Source organism: Pinus tabuliformis, chromosome X, assembly GCF_031772625.1.
Source record: "Pinus tabuliformis cultivar Carrire ecotype Pingquan chromosome X, CPIR1, whole genome shotgun sequence".
NCBI classification, from domain to species: domain Eukaryota; kingdom Viridiplantae; phylum Streptophyta; class Pinopsida; order Pinales; family Pinaceae; genus Pinus; species Pinus tabuliformis.
Genome location: NC_142308.1, coordinates 469880540 through 469891527, shown reverse-complemented (window position 1 = coordinate 469891527; position 10988 = coordinate 469880540). Strand labels below are relative to the sequence as shown.

At 37.2% G+C, this 10988-nt stretch overlaps 1 protein-coding gene across 2 annotated transcripts in view; it reads right to left on the bottom strand.

The window, feature by feature from the left end:
- Positions 1 to 2126: 2126 nt before the first annotated feature.
- Positions 2127 to 10988, bottom strand: part of LOC149140708 (YbaK/aminoacyl-tRNA synthetase-associated domain-containing protein) — a 126872-nt gene continuing 118010 nt past the window's right edge. For both annotated transcript variants that reach the window (XM_089449192.1, XM_089449193.1), the window contains 2 exons: positions 2707 to 2795; positions 2127 to 2575 (listed from right to left, as the gene is read on the bottom strand). In XM_089449192.1, coding sequence (XP_089305318.1) covers positions 2438 to 2575; positions 2707 to 2795 — 227 coding nt within the window. In that variant the 3' untranslated portion in view covers positions 2127 to 2437. The remainder of the gene's footprint in view (positions 2576 to 2706; positions 2796 to 10988) is intronic.

Here is a 10988-nt window from a genome sequence, read left to right as displayed (position 1 = left end):
TGTGGACTGCTAGATGTGTTTGTAAGGGTTGTTGCAGCATGACCAGATGCCCTAACCAGTGACAGTATAAACAACAGTGAAAGCAGACCTGGAACAACAGTGTTTAGGGTATGTTGGGTTGTTGTAGGTTACAGTGGGACGGCAAGCAATCATAGGAGCAACAGTCACTAACCATGGGGTAGTAGTGTTAGGAATGTGACAGCAAGGTGACCCATGAAGTTTGAATGCATGATAGTGCAGCAAGATGCATGGGCAGCATGATAAAAATGATGGCATGGTACAACAATGTTACAATGACAATATGATAGCAACAATGTTACAATGATGGCATGCTACAGCAATGTAACAATGGGATAGCAGCAAAGGCATGCTAACAATGAAACAACAGTATGGTAAGCAAGGTGCAGTAAGCACATGGTGGCAAGCATGGTGCAGCAAGCACATGGGACAGTATGGCAAACATGGTGCAGCAAATGGCACATGATGGTACATGATGCAGTACAGTGATGGGTACTATCATGATTGGTGAAGCATGATGAAATGTAGCATAGTGATGATGGGTGCAGCACAGTGAGGTGCAACATGATGATGAAGAGCAGCACAACGATAGGTGCGACAAGGCGATGGAGTCACCTTGGAGAATCACTTGAAGCAACATGTCTTCCACTGTGTTCAGCTACCTCATGTATCATCTTCTTAGAGATGATCTATGCTCTTATTTAGATAAGTCAAAATGTTGACTTCTGTTGTAAATGTACTCTCTCTCTCTGTGCTGAACTATTGAAGAACATATAAGAAGAATTGATCAAAGGTTTCTGGCTAGCGCCACATCTTGTGTCATCTTGTCTTGGCTTGTCTTCTACGATTTATGTTCATGTTCTATCTGCAATTTACTATTATGTTGATGTGATTGCTAATCTGAAAAGATATTGAACTAACTGTGAAAATTGAAATAAATTGCTCTAAGCATAGAACATACCTAAAATTAACACATTCACTATGCATAGGGAACTACCTACTTCTTCTCCTACCCATTCTATTAGATCTTGGAAGTCCCAACACCACAATGGAAGCCCTTGCCACTGAGCCGATTGGGTTTTAAAAGAGCGTCAACAGTGATAACATAGATAGCCCTCACAATCGATGCAGCAAAATGACATGTTGCTTACACTTGCTCCCAACATCTTAAAGGTTAAAAAACCTTTGAAACACAATGCTCTCACCATTTTTAAAGGTTCAGAAGCCTTCAGGGCCCAATGCTTTCACCATTTTAAAAGGTTGAAAGGCTTCGAAAGCTTATGTTCTCACAATTTTAAAGGTTGAAAAGCCTCTAAAGCACAATCCTGATAATGATGGTTGGTAATCTCAATTATTCTAACCCAAACCCAATTGTTGATGAATAAGTGTGAACCATCAAGATCACGATAACCCTCTCCCCATCTAACATTGGACTTGTGCCAACTCCTACTTAGTTTATGCATTTAGCTTTATGTACTTTCTAAATTATGGACTGTGCGAGACTATCATCTTTTCTTATATTATTATTTTGAATCTTTGCATTATCATATGTTAAAAGAACAAAATTTTGATTATAAATATTTTTATTTTTATTAGATTTATAATGATTACTTATTTTTTTATACATTGTAATATAAATTATTATTATTATTATTATTAATTGGTAATGAAATTATTTTGTCCCCAAAAATACTATATTAAATCAAAATTGATACATGATTAACCCAACTACCCAACTTATATAACCTATGTGTTCCTCAATAATGACCACATCTTAACATTAGTTCAATAATATCCAAAACTATAATATAAAATAGAAATTGATACACGTTCTACCCAAACAACCACATCTTGGCATTCGTTAAATAGTAAAACAAATATGTAACCAGTGATTGTCCAATACATTGAAAGTTGGACAGACTCTACCGCCTTTCTATTCCCCTCTACCACCTTTGCCATTTTAAATGACAAAAACACCATAACATATATAAAGTTCCACTATAATGAACGTGCCTATAGATAGTGGGAAATATTCTCTCTGAAAGACAGTAAAAGAGGCATCCAAACATCTCTCGCATACCCAAGGTTTAAAACTTGGGCAGATGATCAAACCCTAAAGTGACTATGTCTATTATTGTTCGCTTATTCATTTCAACTTTATGCGAGTGGAACGCCATAAAAAGAATGCCTACCACCAATGTTCTGGTTCAATCAACTGTTTAAACTTAAGAGCAATCAACTATAAATGGTTTGACAAGGTTGATAAATTCTTGAGTTTTGATTCCCAGTTTCACATCTACCTCCCTTCCACCAAGTCAAAAATAATCTGGCCTCAGATTAACAATAGCATCTGAGAGAATCACCTGTGACAAAAGAAAATGCCTACCACCAATGTTCTGGGACAATCAATTGTTTAAACTTAAGAGCAATCAACTATAAATGGTTTGACAAGATCGATAAATTCCTGAGTTTTGATTCCCAGTTTCACATCTACCTCCCCTCCACCAAGCCAAAAATAATCTGGCCTCAGTTTAACAACAGCATCTGAGAGAATCACCTGTGACAAAAGAGAAGAAACGAGACACATAAATAAGAAAATCTCTAATAATATCAGATAAATGGAAACTTGCTAGTTAAAAATATAAAAATCACCCATTGACGAAAATGTCATCTAAAAAAGAACCTTACAGGAATATCTGTCTTCATGCCAATTGGCGTTACAGCATTGTGCACATAGCCAGTTAATTCACATGCCACCTCCTCAGGTGCAAGCCTCACTGCACCAATGCTCCAGAAATGAAGGCTTATAACATAACCGCATGTCAAAAGACTTGAGTTCTATTTAGTTCAGTGCTGCTTAACTTGCATATAAAGCAGATTGTTCTTGCTTGGCTCATTCAAAGACAGGGAAAATCAAAGAAAATGCCTATACAGAATTATACAATATTGGACCCATCTTGAATCACTTCATAGTGGTGTGTTTTAATGACAACCTAATCTTCAACAAAACATGGGATGAACACCTTCAATAGGTTAATCATGTATTACAAACACTTCGAAGGCCTAAGTTGCAAATAAACTTCTCAAAATGCTCATTCCACGTCACATCCATTCACTAACTTGGATTCCTCAATGATAGATAAAGAGTTCAAAGTGGATCCTAAAAAAGTGGAGATCATACAATATTTGCCACAACCTAAGAACCTTACAAAGTTCTATAGCTTCTTATGTATGGTTAACTTCTACAAAGATTTTGTTCCAAGTTTCTCACACACACCTAGTATGGCTACTCTACCAATTGTTGAGAAGGAATTTGAAGAAAATAGGTAATCTTCTAGACTGCAACACAATAGTATGCCTTCAACACCCTAAGATGTCTAGAATTGCACATTCAAATCTAGAGAACGAACAATTGTTTGAGTGGTTAGTGAGACCTTTGGTCTTACAAATGCCCCAACCACATTCATGACACTGATGAATGATGTACTCAAACCTGTCTTGAATCAATTCATAGTGGTGTATTTTAATGACAACCTAATCTTGAACAAAACATGGGATGAACCCCTTCAATAGGTTAATCATGTATTAAAAAAACTTTGAAGACATAAGTTGCAAATAAACTTGTCAAAATGTTCATTCCACATGACATCCATTCACTACCTTGGATCCCTCAATGACAGACAAAAAGATCAAGTGGATCCTTAAAAATTGGAGATCATATAGAATTGGCCACTGCCCATGAACCTTAGAAGTATCTATAGCTTCTTAGGTATGGATAACTTTTACAGAAGTTTTGTTCCGAGTTTCTCACGCTGAAGCAAACAAAGTTCCTTCTACAAATTAATTACTCCAGAAGACTTGGAATACAAAGATATCCATGAGGATAATATTATATATTAAAATGTGTGAATATGAATGAGATGAATGAGAACAAGAGGCTTGCTTATATACCAAGCAAATGTCTCTTCACGGAGAGTCATGTCCTATTTAGACATGCCTCTTCAACCTAACTACTAATTTAACTAAACATTATTTATGATTATTATCATTTACATTATATTTATATATTTTATTCGTAACATTGCCTTCTTCCTCAAAAAGCTTTGTCCTCAAAGCTTGTCGATGAAAAAGGCTTGATCTCTTTTTCGGCTTCGAATGTCTTTCTGTCTCAGGATAGTCATCTTCGTCGATACAAGCTGATATGATCTTCTAAGTGACAAACAAAATTGTCGCACTGAGAAGGGATCAGACCATCCTAGATTAATCTTCTGTGGAATATTCTGATCACTGGAATTTTGTAACGACTTGTCATCATAGCATTGGATTGTTGTTACGTCATTATTCTCTGGAACATGAGTTTGTTGTTTTTGGTTTGAATGGTCTCGATACGTAGCATGGCTGATTTGTCTATTCTCTTGATTCGGATGCCGATAGGGAACGTTTTTGGTTTGATTTTCCCTTATTGGGTATGCGGCAATTTTTACATTTTTTCTAGCGAAGATGTTGTTGAGTTGGTTATGAAACATTCAGCGGGGATGTTCATTGTCTGAACTGCAACATCTAAGTTTGTTGTTTCTTTAACTAACTTGTCTTCTTGAGTTGTCATATTCATTGGATCGGTATTCATTCCCTTATTTTCAACTTGAACTATTGTGACTAAAAATTTCTATACTTCTTGAGTGAATTCTTCCAACTTGTCTTTTAATGCTTTCTTATCCTCCTTAAGTTTCTTAATTTGAGTGAGTAGACTTTGATTATGGTTTCTCAGACATAAAAGTTCTTTGACTTCTGATTTATCAACCTTATTTTCAGTGTTTTGAATTTTAAGATTTTCATCTTTTAGATCTCTGATTTGTTCTAATAAATTTTTATTAAGGTTCTTTAAACGCAAGGTTTCCTCTTCTTGTTCTGATAAGTGCTTCTTGAGTTCTTTCTTTGTGACCTTAGTCTTCTTCACTTGCGCCAATAATTTTTCAACGTGGTCCTTGAGACGAGAAATTTCTTCGTCCTTTTCCATTATTTCTTTGTAATGCATATCCACAAGATTTTTATGTTCATGTTCTAACGGCTTCTTGTTTTGTTGAATTTTCGTTGTTTTGTTGTTCTCTTGATCTTTTAGCTGCACTTTCTCGATACCATGGATTACATCATTATGTGGGAGTGATGATGGATGTAGAGAATGGAATAAGGATTCCCTTCTCTTTTTCTCCTCAGCATATTGTCGCTCAAGTATTCTAATTACTTGTTCTACATTTCTTTGGAATTGTTTTTGTTCATTACTTAGAGATTTCATTTTTTCACTTCTTTTATCTTGTATCGAATTATTATTTTTTAACTTATTTTATCTCTTTTTTTCACCCTTTTAATAGTTTTTTTCTTTATTTTTTTTAATTATTATTTTATATATATATATATATATATATATATATATATATATATATTTTCTTTAATGTTATTTTATATCTATTTATTTATTTTTTATATATGATATATTCTCTCTTTTTTTCTCAATTTTTTTTTTTAAATATATATATATATATATATATATTACACTCCTCTTTTAATTTTTTAATTATTTTTAATAATACTTTTGATTTTTTTAATTTTCCAACAATAACCTCTCTCTTTTAAGTATAATTCACAGTTCCCTTTCTATCCTAAGGAGTATCACAGCTTTCTTCCTTTTTACCCTTGTAATTTTTTCCTCAAAAAAGATAACTTAATATTTTATAATATTCTTTAAGAATTACCTCAAAAATACATTTCTTATCCTTTGACTTACTCAATGCACTTTAATAAATACCCTTACGTTTATTGAATCAAATACCCTTCTGTTTATTTGAATCAAATCACACTTTGATTCAATATAATGGTCTATGTAGCCTTGTTTAAATTTCGTTAATATATAAATAATATGAAAGTGTGCAAATTATTTAAATTAGAACCCTTATAAATAACCTTGTTCCATGTACGGACGTGACTCTATTTGTATGGATGCAACTGCACAGGTCTTTTAACAAGGGTATGTTGTACGAATGGTGGAAAGCAGTCAGGCGGTGAAATTATTGTAACTACCAGCAAGATATATATAACTCCTGAGTTCCTATGGCCCAACGAAATATATATAAATTTTCGTTGTTACTTCTGCTAGTGAAAATTCAAATTTAAACACACGCAGAGTAGTATGATTGTTGTTGCCTTCTCAGATTTACTTCAAAATTTCTTGATACCAATGAAGCGATGTTGGTTTGTCTACAAAATCACGGTTTTATTGTTGCTCACGGTGACCCGGCGTGGTAACTATGACTGGACAGTGTGCGGATAGCGTGATAAAATGTTGTGATTTCTGCAGACCGGAGCCGTCGAAAGGTACGGATAGCAACAATGACGTGTAGTGATGTATGGCGGCCAGACGCGATTTGTGACTTCTTGGACGACCGTGGAATTGTGATAGAAGGGCGGTGGTCGGCAAGCAGGCTGCGTGTAGCAGCAATGGTGATGGTGGTGGAGAATGGTTGTTCGCAGAAATGGCAGGGACGCGGGGTTGGAGAAGTAGTGATTTTTTTTTTATATTGACCTCTTCTTTTTCTTTTTTTTTGAATCTTTTAAATGGCCAAAGGCCTGACAGTAGTATGGAGAATCTCCAGAAACTGGTAGTGAAACGCTTTAACGGCAATGACGTTGACGAATTTGATGGTCAAGGACCTGGATCTGAGAATGAGCTCTGTGCAGCGGTTAAGCAGCCTAGAGGACCGAACTCCTCCGATACCAAATGAAGCGAACAAAGTTCCTTCTACAAATTAATTACTCCAGAAGACTTGTAATATAAAGATATCCATGAGGATACAAATATTATATATTAAAATGTGTGAATATGAATGAGATGAATGATAACAAGAGGCTTGCTTATATACCAAGCAAGTGTCTCTTCATGGAGAGTCATGTTCTATTTAGACATGCCTCTTCAACCTAACTACTAATTTAACTAAACATTATTTATGATTATTATCATTTACATTATATTTATATTATTTATATATTTTATTCGTAAAACACGATTAGTATGGCCACTCAAATAATTATTGAGAGGAAATTTGAAGAAATGGAGTAATCTCCTAGACTGCAACACAATAGCATGTCTTCAACCATGTGCTATAGAAAATCTAAACGACATCTATCTCGGCACTCCCAAATATATCTCAACACTTCAAGATAGGCATTGATGCATCAGATTACACCATGAGAGTTGTCTGTTGATTTTTAAATAATTCTCCAATCTGATAATTATTTCTTATGATTTTTTCTTAGGCAGATCATATCTTACATTCATTATGCATCATAAAATAATTACACAGAGAACTTCAACAATAAAAACATGTCAGGAGAATCATAAAGAGACAACCACATAAGAACACAGGTGCAGCAGTGTTGATTGGTGTAGCAACAAAGGACTGTAGTGTCTCATCTGCTCGACTCACTATGGTGCAGTGTACCTATCTCACAGTGACTCGAATTCTTAAGAAGTGGGCAGTCAACCTATCTTGGAGTGGCTTAGACATCTATGCTTGGACTGTGATGAACTTTATTGCTTGACTCTTGAGGATACAATTGAAGCAGCAATCTGTGGCTTATCAATTCAGCTACAGTGAAGACTAAGACAAGCATAAGTGAAGTCAAACACTAGTGAAGTCAAAGTACAGTGAAGAGCTAATTGAACATGTGAACAATTGAATGGTGAAGAATCCTATTGAAGACATACAAGTAAGTATATCACTTATTTTTGTGTCAACATTCATTGAAGACAGTGAAGGGTTTTGAAGCATCAATCAAGGAGCCTGTGGAGGGATATCTTGTTTAGGCAAGGGTTATTGAAGACACCCTTGAAGAATTCTTGGAGCAGACCTGGTGCAGCATAGTGAAGAATCTTGAAAGACATCTTGGAGTACCTTGAATACATCTTGAAGATTGTGGAGAAATACTTTGTTGGGCCTTTGTGAGAAGATCTTGAAAAAAGCCCTTGAAGAGGTTTAGAGCAGGTGCAGAACTAGGGTTGCTCATCGAAGACATATTGAAGATTTGTGGAGATCATTGGAGACCATGATATCATCATGAGGTGACTTGGAGAAATTGTTTTAGGTACAATGAAGAGCAGTGGTGACACCTTCTAAGAGAACAAGGTTGTCATTGATGATGTGACGTGGATGCTAAGTGACAACATAACTGAAGATTGACAAGGCTCGTTGAAGAAGACATTGGGAGTCGTGAATAATAACCAAACATATCTTGACGAAGTAAAGCTAAGGGTTGGAACCCAAGAGGTTGGAACCACGTAGAGGCAAGGTTGGTGCCTTGGAAGATAGGGACGAAGCCCTAGAGGCTAGGAGTCCTCAAGAAACCAGGTCGAAGCCTGAACCAAAAATAGGGTTGGAGCCCTAAAGGTTGGTGCCTCGAAATTGACAAGGTTGGTGCCTTGGGAAGTCCAAGTTGGTGCTTGGCATATTATAGGTTGGAGCCTGGGAGATTGAAGATTGGTGTCTTCATCTAGGGTTGGAGCCCTACATATATTGTACTTGATTTATTGAAAGAAGAAATTAATAAAAGTATTTATTATATCATTGTTCATTTTGTGTTCTAAATATAAGTGATCTAACTGGTAAAAATAAAAATTGAAAAGAAATATCGATTCAACCCCCCCAATGTTTCCAACATCGTTGGTACCCCTACATAAACCCATCCAGATATTTGTTCAAAGATAAAGAATGAACATTAAAATCAACATTACCTTTGTGATGGTCTTTCATCATGACGTCTTCTAGTTTGCATCAGCATCCTGCATACATATCGGCACATCTCCCAAAGATATATATTGTCATGGGTCTCTTTCTTTTTCAGACTCCATCAAAGTCTTCATATCTGCCATGGAGATATCCTAGTCAAATCTTTTTGGTCTTTTGGATGTTGATTGCCTTTACCATGGTTGCATATTTCACGATCTCTTCCTTCCTTTCTTCACACATTTCATTCTCAGGAGCTTCCAATCAAAGTTCCTCAATTGTAGTCAACCACACCTCACACTTCATATGAGGACATATTATGTTGATTTCATCTAGTGAATGTGTGGCCCATGCAGTCTTGCATCCCTTTGAGGGAGGAGATCCTTTCTTTTTATCATGCTCTTAAAATAGAGCATTGGTCCATGTTACATGCAACCATATGACATGACTCTTCAATATAGACTGTAAGCATACATACATCATTTTTCTTTGGGTCATCCAGACTTCCTGCAGTAGCTTCCTTGATTAAAAGAGCTTCAATCCCTTAATCTACTTCACTTTTATGTCATCATACCATCATCCCATGAATTCCACAAGTTTGAAATTCTTAATGAAACACTTGCTTCCCTCATGACCGGTGAACTATGAAACCGGATTCGTCCCCCAGGACCTACATGTCCCGAATGCGGCGAATCGGACACGATTCGGGTGGATTCATGTCCGAAAATTGGGACACATCGTGTCTGATCGGGACACTTCGAATCCGGAACGTGTCCCGATCAGGACACTTCGAATCCGGAACGTGTCCCGATTAGGACACTTTGAATCCGGAACGTGTCCCGATTTTCAGACACGAATCCGGAAATCAAGAACCCGCGCAGCATTATAAAGGTGTATATCCCCATTCTATTTGCACATTCACTTGTTTAGTTTGTTGTGGGTTTGCTATGGGTGTTTGGGTGATCCAGGTGGATCTCCAGATACCAGTGGCATGGTAAAAGGCTCAAAATTCAAAGTGGCAGAAAGATGATGAACTTGACACCAGATCGAAGTGCTTGTCGCCCTAATTCCAACGATGCAAACGACACTCCAATCCGAGTTCGTATGAGGAAGATAGAAGCAGTCAAAGTTTAAGGTTGACTTGCCCATGTGGCAGGCTTAAGGAGGGTGCAATTTGGCAGAAACCCAGCACCGAAATCTGGCTAGTTTTTCGGGCAAATTTGTAGGACGATTAATTCATCCAATAACCCCTAAGGTTCGAGAAATTTTCTAATGTGGGATAATAAATTTAAAAAAAGGGCGGGCGGCCATGACCCTCGCTGCCCCCGGTGGAGCCCACAACAATTTAAATATAAAAAAGGGGGCGAGCGGCCATGACCCTGCCACCCCCGAAACTGCCACAACCAACATATTATATATATAGTGTTGACAGCTCGCCGCCCCTCCACTCCATCTATACAACTTAGACAAAAACGGAGAATGGGGGGACGGGTCATCGTTCCGGCGGACCCGCCGCCCAAAAACATGGCCTCAACCACTCCTAAAAACAATACGTCAGGAATAGGAGGGGCGGGATTTGATCCCCCGACCCCTCCTCAACCATTTAACTATCTTTGCCATAGCGCCAACGGCCCGCCTTGGTAAACTCCGCCAACCCAAGTCTACATAAACCTCCCTGCACAGTGCGGACAGGGGAGAGCGGACCCGGCGCAGAGATTGAGAATTAATATTTTTTATTGCAGGAAGCGCGGAACCTTGCCTGAGCACATTTTTCAGAGAGTCATTTTGGTCCACTGTCAAAATTGGGCAAGTTTTATATCGATTTTGCACCTCTCGGCGACAAGTACTCAATGATGATGTCAGTTTCCGCAACAGAGCTCTCCATTTTTCAGCCATTTTCCAGATTGGAGGTATAACACTCCTTATGTAAATGTTGATTGTACTTGTTCTCTTTTATGCCACTTAATGAATGAAAGTCTCCCCATTGATCGAGCAAGGCCCAGAGACGTAGTCCAAATTGGACAAACTTCGTTATCAAGTCTCTTGTCTTCTTTTCATGCCTTTATGTGTTTCCTCTCTTCTTTCATGTGCACATTAAGTTTCTACAGTTAAGCTGCAATTTGTTCATATAATTCTTTAATACATCTATAAGCAAAGATCTTGGATCATTGGGAGCAAGGAGCAAAGGGTGTGGGA